Raw genomic sequence first — 14,404 nt, 5'->3', positions numbered from 1 at the left:
CCAATAATCGACCATGAGGAATGTTACGTCTTTAGTGATCTGTTGGGGGTAATCACCTACCGTACTGACAACGTGATGGCACCAATGGGAAACACTCTTATCCCTCCGAAACCAATAAGAGGGGCATTTATCGAGACCAACTGTTCTCTATCAATCCTCATCTGCTGGAAAGCCAGGTAATACAGGATATCTGCCGAGCTGCCATTGTCAACCAGAACCCGATGCATGTTGTAGTCTCTTACCTGTAGGCTGACAACAAGCATGTCGTCATGCGGGTGGTGCAGCCTTCGAGCATCTTCTTCTGAGAATCTGATGATGGGTTGTCGATTTGTGCCATCTTAGGTACAGCGCTCGTAAGCTGGACATTCTAGACCGTTCTCAAGTAGGTCTTTCGAGCTTTTTTGGACGACCCTGAAGTTGCCGTGCCCCCTACAATCATCCTTATGTATCCAATGGGCAGCCTAGGGCGCTCATTCTCCCGTCGTGGGGCTTGCTCCTAGGGTGGATCTGTCCTTCCCTTACTAACGAACCTCTGTAACTTCCCTTGTCTTATGAGAGCTTCTATCTACTATTTTAAATCGTAGCAGTCGGCTGTATCATGTTCGTGGTCACGGTGGAAGCAGCAGTACTTATCCCTTAACCTTTTACTGGGATCTCCCTTCAGCTTATCGGGAAACGTCAGAGCTTCTTCATCTTTGATCTGCATTAAGACCTGGTCTATTGAGGCAGTTAATGGGGTGAAGCTTGTGAACTTCCCAGTGGAGGGTTTGGAACGTCTATCATCTCATCATTCTCCAATTCTAGCTATCTTTCGCCCCCTATCCTGCCGTGTGTCCTCCTACCTTTCCCTTTTTCTAGGCTTCTCCTTGCGGGCCAGCAGTGCGTCCTTCGCGTTCATATATTTGATGGCCCTGTAAAGCACATCTGACATGGTCTTTGGATCGTTCTTGTATAGAGAAAATAGGAACTTATCCTTCCGTAACCCATTAGTGAACTCTGCTACGAGTATCTTGTCATCTGCTTTGTCAATTGAGAGGGCCTCCTTGTTGAAACAGGTTATGTAGGACCTCAGCATTTCTTCCTCCCGCTGCTTATTGTTCATCAGACATGCAGTAGACTTCTTGTATCTGTGCCCTCCAATGAAGTGCGAAGTGAATTGGGCACTTAGCTCCTTGAAAGTACTGATGGAGTTAGGCGTCAATCGGCTGAACCAAATTCTCGCAGCACCCTTCAATGTTGTAGGGAAGACCCTACACATGATTTCACCCGCAACTCCCTGAAGGTGCATCAAGGTCTTGAAGGTCTCTAGGTGATCTAGAGGGTCCTTAACTCCGTCGTAACTGTCTATCTGTGGCATGCGAAACTTATGCAGTAAAGGGAAGGAATTGATGGAGGCAGTGAATAGTGAGTCGATTCGGTTGACTAGGTTGTCAAGATCGCTGGACACTCGTCCCTTGAGGGCGTTCATCATAACTTCCATCTGTTCCTTTATTGCCTGCATCTCTGTGACAATAGGTGGTGGAACTGTATCCATGAGGGATGGGAGGCTCATGTTTTGTCGCTCCGGTCTGCTTGGGGTGTTACTACCCTCTGGCCCCTCTTGGTCCCTTCGCTCAACACTGGTACCTTCTTGGTCCTCTTCCTGAGTACCGTGCCCCGCCTTCTAGCGTAGTTATTCTTCCAAAACCTGATTTTGCTTAGTGAGGCGCTCCACGACCGCGGTTAGGGTCTATACTTGTCTCTCGAGAGCGGTCGGGCGTGGCTCGTCTCCCTGAACGTTATTGGTGGTGGTCGCCATCGAGTGAGTAAGAACTATGCAACTCTTAATCCGGGAAGCGTTTGTTATGGCTTACAAGTCTCACCTCCCCACAAACGACGTCAACTGATGATGCCATAAAAATCACCAGTGAGCTACACAGTCCTCGCACACTCGAAGTAAGACCTGCACAACAGAAAGGAAAGACCTAACAGAGAGCACGGGTGTGGTGTCGGCCAAATACCCTCCGAAGGTCAAGTTAGAACTATTCTCACAACTCTAGAGTGCTAGAGAGGGGTAAATTATGCGTACCTTTTTCTTGAGGGGCTTTGGGTTTTTATAGTCGTATAGAGCCATACCCCAAGACTTGCGGAACAAGTCTTTTCCTTATAGGAAAGATACTCATTAATACGCGTATATTCTAGAATCCCAGTCGTATCGAAATTCCATTCATGTTAGGACTCTACGAATCAAGGCTAGTCGTGTGTCACAAGTATTCAAGGTTCCTTGGAGACTACGTGATGATGAGTTGGATGACACATGGCCACTCGATCCATCCACGTTGTGTCTATCCTAACTTGATCCGTCCAGCGCCAGTATACTCTTCCTACATCAAGTCCGTCGAGATGGATCCATCATGTTAATTTTTCCTCTTCAATGAGATTTCAAATCACAGGTAGACAACTTAAATTTTGATCAAACCTCAGGTGGATAAAGTGTCAAATTGCAAACTATAAGTAGGCAACTTAAATTTCAGTCAAACCACAGGTGGGTAAGTTGTAATTTGCCCTAATATGTTAAATATTGATAATGTCTTATCATTGGCAACTAGCAATGTTGGTATCTCTCTCTCTTTGTCTATCTCCCCAACATTGGTATCTCTCTCTTTGCCTTTGGCTCCCTTTCTCTCCTCTTCCTTTTTTGTCACAACTAGATTTCGATCTTCATCTTAGCGAACCAAGCTCACATTCAACCACTCTGCTCTCTACCTCAATGAAGCCAAAAAAATCTTAAGTTCCATATCCTTTTCACCACATTCCCTTCTCCATACTGCATTTCCTAAATTTCATGATTGACATAAAACCCCCCATAATCCTCTCAGTTGATATATATATATATATATATATATATATATATAATAACTTGAAGTTTCCTTTGCCTGACTGATCAACAATAATGGTAGTCGCAATGTTGGATCCAATATAATCTACAGCTCTACACATGTTGAAGTAATAACAAGTAACATGTGTGAAAAAAATTGGAGGTACCGCATATTTTGCATTTGAATTGTTTGAGATTACGCACTTTGGAAGAAAGAATGATTTGATTTAGATTTCTGAGAGATGTTATAATTTATAATTTTATATATGTATATATTATATAGACCAAAAACAGAAATTTTGCCATCAATGAAGGAAGAAGGATACATAAGTTATCAGGTATACCCATAAAAATCTTCGCCCGATTGATAAACAAGTTACAAGCTTGGTGATTAAAAATACTGCCATTTAGAAAGAAAATAAATAAATAAATAATTGAGGTTTTCAAATTTAATTTCTTTCAAAAAAATGAACAGGTTAAACATGCTTATAGGTGTAAATAAAATTGTAAGGTAGCTTTGATTATTTAGTCAAATTATCAGATCTAGGTTAACACAAATATATCATATCATGCAAAGCAGTGGAAATATAAAGAACACAATGATATGATGACCCAAGAAAATCAAACCGGTAAAAAACTTGGGGAGGATTTAACCTAGCTATCTTCAAGGTAAAACAAATCCACTAAGAAAGAATTGAAGTTTACACAATAGTAACTTAGACCACTAACATCCTATTGCTACCTCGAGTAGGAAACTTACTACCACGACCACGTGACAGCTCCAAGTCCACGTACTACTTCTTTCTTGGATTCACAGCAAGTACAAGCACTCCCGCTTATGTATCTTTAAGCTCTTAAATCAGCAACTGAATTGATCACCAAACTCTTGACATCAATCTTGAGATTGGAAACCCTAAGTGTATGTGAAGGAAAACACCTCTAAATCTCACAAAAGATTCACACACACAGCATAAAGAGATCCACGGATTTTCCCTTTTATACTTAAGGCAAAACATAGAACCCTACACGTCAAACGGGCTTGGGCTGAGTTGGAAAATTCTGCAGAAAAACAATCTGCACGAACTTCAATCGATCGAGTCTAATTCTCAATCAATCGAGCCAAGCATATTTACACAGTAAATCCTGTAGAACACTCGATTCCAACTTTATACTTAAACAAACTTTAAGCAAGTTTAAAACAAGACTAAACGTTTTGATCATGGTTTGCCAACATTACAAATTGAAGTTCTAATACATTTAAACCTAAATTCTTAGAACCCAACAAACTCCCCCTTTGGTAATCTGTGACAAAACACAAACTAAATAAAGTGCTCAAAGTTTACAAAAAAGGGCCCAATATAAAACTTTTCCCAATAAAACAAATTCAACCTAACCACTATCTATCAGTTGCAAGTGTAGACAACAGCACGATTGAATCAACCTGTATATTCCTGTAACACTTAACAAACACATAAACGCATGTGTGGAAAATACAAGTAAAACAAAATAAAATCTTGATTTTACATAAGCATAAACTACAAGACATATGTCATGAATAAACTCATAAATATAAATCAATAATCAATGTAGCACAATGTGAAAAAAGAAACAGAAATAAACACATCACAGTATCTCCTCCTATCATAGACAACTCAAATAAAACAAAATACATCATAAGCCAAAAAATATAAATACATGATGAAGCACCTAGATACAATCTAAAGCTCCACAGCTCCAAAACAACAAAAATCTCCCCTTAACAACAAAAACTCCTATCCATATGTACTCCCGCTTTTTGTGACGAATTGCCAAAGGGCAATCACTCATCATCAAAAGGAGGTGGCTGAGGTGATCGTCTAAAACTCTCCAAATCCGCTAGCAAAGACCAAAGCTCATCAAGCATGTCCACCAAAAGCTGACCATGAGCTGCCTGAACAATCATGACAGTCTCCAACATACGACGAATGTCCGAGTAATCTGAAGTAAAAGGTGGAGGAACAGTAGCAGTAATCGGATCAACGTAAGCATCTGCAGTCGGATCACCTGAAGTAGAAAGAAGTGGAGGAGGAGGAGGTGCAACACCGGAAGAGGAAGAATCAACTCTAGGGCATTTAAAGCTAGCTCACATCTAAGCTGGCATCTGCCTAAGAAAGGTGGCACCTATGGGAGCAATAATATGAACAGGCTCAAACGCCGAAAACTGCTTTAATCCTAAATGTAACAAAATCCTATGAATGAAAACAGGAAAGAAAAGAGCACGAGCAGTAGAACTACTCCTATGTACTTCAATCAAAGAACGAATGAAAAGATAAGGAAAACTTATAGGAGCATCAGTAACAAGGGCATACAAAAATGCACATCTCTCCAAAGAAATAGTGTGCAAGTGAGAGATAGGCCAAATGGAATGGCAAGAAATCCGAAAGAAAAGATAGTGAATCTCGGTCAACTCGTGAGAGGTGATCCGAGGATTAGAACCCCATTGGATAGAAGTACCAATAATAAATGACATAATGTCATCTAAGGAAGGAGACTCATCGTAAGGATAAACAGGATGCTGGACCAGTGGCACCCCAAGAGCATTAGCCACTACCGAAGGAGTAATGGTGTACTCTTTACCCCATATCCAACTCTTCACTTGAGTGTTGGAATCATAGGAGTGGACCGAGCGGTTCAAGTAGAACTCTCTGATCAAGGCAGGCGGAGGAGGATGAGAAATGCCCAGCAAAGGAAGCCAACCCTTATGCTCAAAATTTCTCCGAATCTCACCATCTAACTCATCTAACAAAACCTTTCTCTCAACCCAAACATTCCTACGAAGGTTCAGCTTCTCATAAGTTTCCTGGTGTTTCTCACTAAGGAACCTCTCACTATCAAAGATGGAAGAAGAAGTAGAGGTGGAGGTCCTATGAGCTCTAGTCTTCCTAACCATGATGCTAAGGATCAAAGGACAGATAGAAAAGAGATAGAGAGAAAAAAAAAAACAAAAACAAAAACCAAGGGCAGACTATAAGTTAGCACAAAAATATAGAAAATAACAATCTATATGATGCATGAACAATATCAACACATGATGCATGCTCTAATGCAGTGAGAATAAGTTCAATTGCACTTTAAAATTGCAAAATTGGCTTGAGCTTAGAGTTTATATCAAAAACCCCAAATTTTGAAAACCCATTTTCACAAATCTCAACAAATTGATCAATTGATCATTACACAAGTTAGGTAACAGATTAGAATGACCAATATCAATCAATCAAACAAGTCAATTTCATCAATTAAAGTTCAATTTAACAAAAGCCCCAAATCGGGTACTTTCAAGCCCTAGAAAACTAAAAAATTTCCCAAATCATCAAATTGATCAAATTAAACCACAAGGATCATGTTTATAGCATCCCACAACAATAACCCATTGATCAATTTTAAAAGAAAAGGCTTAAATCAACAAAAACCCTAAATTTTCATAGGTTCGAAATTCTCCCAATATGCATAACAAAAATGCATAAAACAAGAAAATACATGAAAAAGGAAAGGTATAAAGGTCTTACCAGCCTTAGAGGACAAAAACCTTGCAAAAGAATCGGAGGAAAACGATAAAAATTTGCTTTGACTCCTTGACCGATCGAAGAGAGAGAGAATAGAGTTTGAAAAGTTTTGAAAAAGTGATGAACACGTGAAAACTCAAAGTTTTTAAAAAACTCTCTATGTGATTTTCGATTGATCGAACAACGATCGAGCACCAATCGAAACAGACAGAACCAAACCAAATTTTTAATCGCAATTTCGATCAGTTAAGAAACAGGTTCAATCGATCGAAATTCCGGAAAAATCATTTTTTTGAAAAACAAAGCAATTTTATACAGAAACTCCTTAAAGCATAGTATTTTATGAATAAAATGCATGAGAATGAGATGAAATTCTTTTCAAAAAAACTTGTTTTGAACCTAGTTTTCCTAAAAATAAGATTTACAATCAGTTCTCCTTAAATTCTCAAACTTTAAACACATTTTGCATAAATATCAAGGAATTCTTTAACCTTGGTTAGCCAAACCAAAATCACACACAATAACATGTACAAAGTTTAGCAAAGAGTAAATTGTGTAGTGTGTGCAATTAGTAAAAACTTAAGATACATGTGAGGTGATATGTGAATAGTAATTAAGCACAATTTCTACAAAATTCATCACATAAATTTGAAAGAGACTATCACTTAAAGAGTTACATCATATAATTCCCACATCTCCTAGAAAACAAGTTTGCAATCATGTAAGTTTCTTGATTTGCCTCATAATGTACACACCATTTTTATTTAATCAGAAACTTATTAGAATAGCCAGGATAATGTACACACAAATTTTAATTGATTGAATTAATTAGAGTCCAATAATGTACACATCAATTTTAGCATTAAAATCAAGGTTATATCTTATGTTCTTTTTGTGCATGTGCTACACTTTCTCGAGCACAAAATCATATGATATGCACTTAGGTGTTCATGATTGACTAGTAAACAGTGGTGAGATGGTTATTTATGCCTTTCTCAATAAGTTCAAGTCTGACAATCAAAGGCATGTGACTTCAAGATCAAGATCATGTGATCAAAAATTATAAACATCTTCCCACACAACATGCACTACAAAGCTCAAACTAGTAAAGTGCAATAAATAAGCTCATTCAAGCTAAACAAGTTACATAGACAAGTTATGCAAAAATAAATTGGCCAACCTTGATTTCAAATCCAAGACAAATAATGCAAAACACATTTTACTTCCCTTTTCCTTTTTTTTTTTTTAATTTTTGAAAAGAAATAACAAAAACAAACCTAGAATGAAATGCATGAATGTTATGCAATGCAAATCCTAGAAAAGCAAAGAAACAAAAACAAAAAAAAAAATGGTCATAAAGAGTAGAGCGATAAAGCACAAGGACCATGTCAGAAAAACTCAATTAGATTGAGCCTTTTGCATCCAAAACTTTTTAGATGCAACTCTAGCATTGGAGTTATTCTTCAAATTAGAATTCTGAGAAACTCCAGGATTGAAATAAAGGTTTAAAACCTTTACCAACTCACCAATAAGTACCATAGGATCTTGTGCTTGAGGCACAGGTACTTTTGGCTTATTTGTTCGCTTAACAACTTGCAACTTGAAACAATTTGGACGAATGTGCCCAAACTTTCCACAGAAATGACAAACCCATGCAGGCCTATCATGCAACTTGCCCTTAAGAGGGTTAGGAGTCTTAGTTTAGATTCTTAAAGATCAACTCTAATTTTCCTAGGAGGTGTAACTTCAGCTTGTTTGACAATCTCACTCACGGGGGGCTTAGAAGAAGGAACAAAGTTTGGGGAATGAGTTTCAGGCACAAAGATGCTTTTTACAAAACCTAAACCAGTTTTGTCTGAGGGAGACTTTTGAACATTCAGCATGTGGTCAAGTTTGGAGCTTGCAGATCTATTAGTTTATTCTTTAGCAACAGATAATTCAAATTCTAAATTCTTAACTTTATCAAGCAAAAGCATGTTCTTAGTCTTCACATTATTCAACAATTCATTAGCATCAAATAGTTTCACAGCAAATTTTTCTTATCAAGTTCAAGAGATGCAATTTTCTTTAAGCTTAAATCAACATTCATAGCATCCTTTGCAGCAACTTTGCAAGGTTTATTATAGGCTTCTTGTAAATCTGCATCCTCAGAGAATTCCCCATCAGAAGGGTTCTCTTCAACAGTAACATTTTCATCAACTACAGCAATAGCAGTGAAAGCAATGAAGTTTCCATCTTCATTATTACCAGACTCATTGTCAGAAACTTCATCATCACTAAGGGTTACAGCCATAGCCTTAACCTTAAACTTCAAGAATGTTGGACATTTAAATTTTACATGACCATTACCCTTGACACCTAAAAACATTGTTGACCCATAGAATTATTAGAAGGTTGACCTACTTTCTCTTTAGGTTTTTCAGTCATATTAACCTTAGTGAGATCATTCCTCCTAAAATTTCTAGGTTCAACATTGTTCTTGCCTCTTGCCCTTCTGTTATTGTTCCTAAGAAAGTTTCTAAAGTTCTTGGCAAGATAAGCAATCTCTGTAACAGAGAGCTCATCATCAAATCCATTTCACATCAACATCATCAACAGACTTAAGAGCCATTGATTTGGATTTGCTTGTCTTAGGTTGGTCCAACTCATAGAACTGAAGAGATCCTACAAGTTTATCAACAGGGATGAAGTCCACATCCTTGCTTTCAATGATGGCAGTCACTTTGAGTCTAAAATCGTTAGTCAAAGATCTAAGAATCTTTCTAACAATTTTAGGTTGATCATAGATTTCACCCAAATTATATGCTGAATTAACAATATCATTAAGCTTAGCATAGAATTCATCAAAAGATTCATCATCAGACATCCTAATGCTTTTAAATCTAGTTGTTAATTACTGTAACTTATTGATCTTAACTGCCTTTGTGCCTTCATGCACAGTTTGGAGGATATTCCAAGCAATATGAGCAACCTCAACATTATAGATTCTCTTAAATTCCTTTATAGAAACAGCATTAAAAATAGCATTCATAGCTTTGCTATTAAAAGCGGCTGCTTCTTTCTGAGAAGTTTGCCATTCACTCACAAGAGTAGTGGGCTTCTCCCATCCGTATTCAACGGAATTCCAAACTCTCTCATCAATAGATTTTAGGAATGTTTTCATCCTTACTTTCCAATAAACATAATTATTCTCATCAAAGTGAGGTGAAATAACAAGAGAGTGACTGTGTTCCATGACAACCGGGGTCAAGGATTAACTCTTAGATCAAAGGATCTAAACACTAGAGCTAGCCTGCTCTAATACCACTTGTTCCTTTTTAGACCCCTTAAAACACAACCAGGTTAACTTAGTTAATTAGCCAAGTGATTACTTAGTCAAATTATCAGATCTACGTTAACACAAATATATTATATCATGCAAAGCAGTGGAAATATAAAGAACACAATGATATGATGACCTAAGAAAATCAAACCAGTAAAAAACCTGGGGAGGATTTAACCTAACTATCCTCAAGGTAAAACAAATCCACTAAGAAATAATTGAAGTTTACACAATAGTGACTTAGACCACAACATCCTATTGCTACCTCGAGCAGGAAACTTACTACCACGACCACGTGACAGCTCCGAGTCCATGGATTACTTCTTTCTTGGATTTATAGCAAGTACAAGCACCCGCTTGTGTATCTTTAAACTCTTGAATCAGCAACTGAATTGATCACCAAACTCTTGACATCAATCTTGAGATTGGAAACCCTAAGTGTATGTGAAGGCAGACACTTCTAAATCTCACAAAAGATTCACACACAACATAAAGAGCAACCTCAAAACGTGACTAGTGTTTTCCCTTTTATACTTAAGACAAAACATAAAACCCTACACATCAAACAGGCTTGGGCTAAGTTAGAAAATTCTGTAGAAAAACAATCTGCACGAACTTCGATCGATCGAGTCTAATTCTCGATCGATCGAACCAGGCAGATTTACATAGTAAATTCTGCAGAACATTTGATTCCAACTTTACACTTAAACACATTTTGAGCAAGTTTAAAACAAGACTAAACATTTTGATCATGGTTTGCCAGCATTACAAATTGAAGTTCTAATACATTTAAACCTAAATTCTTAGAACCCAACACTTTCTAAGTTTTAATTACCATATATTGCCTTCTCACACACAAAAAATAAAAATAAATAAATAAATTGTCAATGACTATGAACTTAAAAAAATATCAATGACCTTTCAATCAAATGGGATCTCCGTATTTTCAATGATCAACATAGATATTTATAGCTCGAATGCTCCTCCCCCATGTAAAACGTATAAAACAAAATTACATTTAAGTTATTATAATATTTTTGTTATGAAGAGAGACATAGATGTTTCTTCCATTCTAAACTGGACATAAACCACTTTTCCAAATAAAAAATTAAATGGGTAAAATATAATTTACTTTAATGGATTAAATTGTAATATATTATTTAAAAAAATACCATTGTACTATGTTACCAAATTCGCTGAAGGTAAAGCCAATTGTGCTACATATTGAATTTTTTCCATTGATACATAACAAACAGCTTAATCAATCGACTGTAGGTAGTTTGGCGATCCATCCTTCTTGGTTGATGAATCTATCGACACTTAAAAATTGATTGAGTTCACCTTCACTCAATTTCTTTTGCCAAGGAACACGTTTGGAAGTGTCAGCTCCCGGTCCAGAATTATCCTCCTCTGCATATGTAAGTTGATCTCTGCATCATGTATATGGTGAGCACTGTCAAACTTTTTTTTTTTTTTATTGAAACATCAATATTTGGGAGTAAGAATTTGAATCATAGATATCTGCGTTGGAAACAACTAAAAGTTTTGAGCTACAAAACTCTTGGTGAATACTATCATACTTATATAGCATCAAAGAGCAAACCCTTATTTAAGATACAAAACCATGTTTTAGACCCCATAAAAATTATTGTAGTAAATATATATAAATTGAACTATATGAATACATGTGAGTGCGTGTCAAGATTATGACCGTCTAGGCTTCTAAGAGTAACAAAATTCAGATTTTTTGTTTTAAAATTGGGGTCATTCATTTTGAAACAAGTGAATTAGATTAAACCACATCATTCAAAATTTATATATTTATTTCGAAAAAGTTGATTATCACCATTTTGATATTTAGTGTGCGTCTGACTCCAAATTAAAAAGCCAACTTATTTTACTATTCAGTTTACTTTTGCTAATATTTGTAAGCCTCATTGCACTTTTTGCTAATATTTAGGTTACTTTTACCTTTCTCTATGGTCAAGATATTACTTACTCTTAAGAATTCTAGAAAATCTTATATGGTATGATTCTATATATTTATAGTAAAAGATAAATTTAGACAAATAACAATGACAGGGACATCAAGAGAGATCGAATTCCTTACTCATGGCCCACGAATTGCCAAGCATCCCAGCCCACTGGGACTACTATATCTGATAACTTTGAATTGGCAATAATTACTCTGGAAAAAGCTTTCCAAGCTCTCCCAAGGTAAGCTTTACCTTTCCCAAGAATCACACAATCTTTAAACACAAAGCCAGAAGGATCATCAGCTGAGTCCCTCCCCTGTGCTGTTATATAGCCGATGTAGGTTCCCTGACCATATGTTTCCAATGAATAATATAGGACACTTTGCTACATATCCAACCAAAAAATTAAACAAAACAAAGAAACAGTTATTACATGGAATAATTTAATTAGGTTAAAATATAAACGAAAATGAATAATTTTGTTTTCACCTCATAGAATGATTGACCCTTGCCAAATATAAAATCAGCTCCACCTTGGATGTAGCATTGGTAAAAGTAATGGCGGCCGCCTACATCCCACAACGTATCTTGCACCCCAAAAAAGCTGCAGTTGTAGAAAGCAGCCTTGTCCCCAAGTATTTCAGCTGCCAAAGCTGGTACGAGGTCGTTCTGTTTTGGCCCCAAATTGTATGTGTTCTATTAAGAGTTTTACACATGGGTTATTCCATATTTAACATTAACACTAAGGATCCGTTTGGATACCGTTAAAAACTGAAAACTAAAATTGAAAACTGAAAAATACTGTAACAAAATAATTTTTAAATATGTGAATAGTATCGTGGGATCCATTTTTAATGAAAAAGTTGCTGAAAAGTGAAATTTATGGGTCCGTAAACAGTACACGATGTGTACTGATTGGCTGAAAAAAAGTTTGAAAAGTCAAAATTTGCGGTTACTGTTCATTGAACAGTACTTGAACAGTAACCGCAAATCTAAAAAACACGTGAAAAAAAAAAAAAAAAAAAAAGCTGAAAAACGCAAACGCGCTGGTTTTCAGCGCAATCCAAACGCAGCTTAAATAATTTTCACATGCATGTATTCAAGTACTTGGGCTGGTATTGGTTTTAATTAATTTAACTAATAAAGTCTTTGGTCATTAAATAAGAAACTAAAGGTTCGAACTCCACTTACATCCAAAATTAATTGATGTCTTGGTCATAGATTGAAACTTTATTGTATTTATTATAAATAAATAAATAAGTACTTTGGCTAGCAATTTTATTCAATAAGATATTAAAAACACACCAAAAAAAAAAAAAATCATAATCCTTTTTATAACTGCCGAAATGATGCATTGTGATTGGTTTGAATAAAAGTTGTAATAATGATCAGCTCATATGAAACTAATATGTTACTCCAATTGTTTATTTTTCCATATTAATGGTTTTTAAAAAGATTGTGAAATTGTTAGAATGGTGCATGCTAGGGACAATATTACAAATGTTACAACATAACTTTTACAGATTGATGTCAGTAATGTGTCACTAATTACAAAAAAATAATTCTAACATTTATATTATGTTATTGACATCCATCAATCACATTTATTATTAAATAAATTTGAAATAGAAAATTTTATATATTATTAATGTATTGCTTTCCCCTCTAATTATTCTTATACCATAATAGCATATCCTAGAAAAATATAAGTAAATATGTTTAATAAAAAAAATTATAATTTTCAATTTAGAAAATTAGAGATATAGACATTATTATTTTTCCTTTTAGAAGAAACAATAAATGTGAATTTCATGATTAGGAGTTAAAAATCATTTATTTTTATTAATGTTATATACACACTTAATGTAAATACTTTGTAATATGTAAGAAAATAGCATTTGTTAAATCATGTTACAAACAAATTTATTCTCAAAGTATATGTATATATATATATATATATATATATACACACACACACTTTGACCCCTAAAAAAATTTCTAACTCTACCATTGAGCCAAATCCAAATCCGAACAATTTTGAGGCTGTTCCAAAAATAAAGAGTTATTGCTATTGTTATCCTTAATTACCTTAAAGCCAATGCCTTTCACCACAAGATTTTCAGCATATGAAGTGAAAGTAGCGCTAGTATTCGTACGTTCATGACCATCCCATTCAATAAATGTTTCCCGGCTGCCTGCTCCATCAAGGAAAATGCATGTTTTATCGTATGTGATTGTGACTTTTTCTCTGCACAATAAGATAATTAAATACCACACAAAAAATAAGATAATTAAATAGATATAAAATCAATTAAGCTCTACAATACACTAATAACTAATTCTTCAACAACAAAACAAACAAATACACTAATAACTCTACGCATATATACAAGCACACAAGTGCGCATATATTTATACTTCAACTAGCTAGGTTTTAAAGTGTTTTTTTTTTTTTTTTTAATTAATTTTTTTACCTGTATACGCCAGCAAAAATTTGAATCCGTATCCACTTAGTGTTGCCTGAAGGAATAGAATCAACGGCGCTTTGAATGGTCGTGAAGTTTCCTTTACCTGCAATATCTACAGTGCTGGTAAGTGCAACTTTGAAAGGGTTGGCTTGATTTAGTTCACACAAGAAAGCTGATCTAGACACATTGCAGTATAGTAACAAAACGGTAATGCATAAAAAGAATTGCAGAAACTGCAT

General features: G+C 35.7%; 1 protein-coding gene across 1 annotated transcript; it reads right to left on the bottom strand.

The window, feature by feature from the left end:
- Positions 1-8,108: 8,108 nt before the first annotated feature.
- On the bottom strand, positions 8,109-14,404 carry LOC115970350 (probable pectinesterase 66). The gene is made up of 7 exons (XM_031089994.1): positions 14,172-14,404; positions 13,786-13,945; positions 12,187-12,393; positions 11,832-12,082; positions 11,063-11,151; positions 8,647-8,757; positions 8,109-8,254 (listed from the first exon to the last, which is right to left on the bottom strand). The coding sequence occupies exons 1-7, from the start codon at positions 14,402-14,404 to the stop codon at positions 8,109-8,111; spliced, it is 1,197 nt and encodes a 398-aa protein (XP_030945854.1).

Source organism: Quercus lobata, chromosome 12 (genome assembly GCF_001633185.2).
Source record: "Quercus lobata isolate SW786 chromosome 12, ValleyOak3.0 Primary Assembly, whole genome shotgun sequence".
In the NCBI taxonomy this organism is placed as follows: Eukaryota; Viridiplantae; Streptophyta; class Magnoliopsida; order Fagales; family Fagaceae; genus Quercus; species Quercus lobata.
The sequence above is the reverse complement of the archived record's forward strand: the minus strand, read 5'-3'. Positions and strand labels throughout refer to the sequence as shown.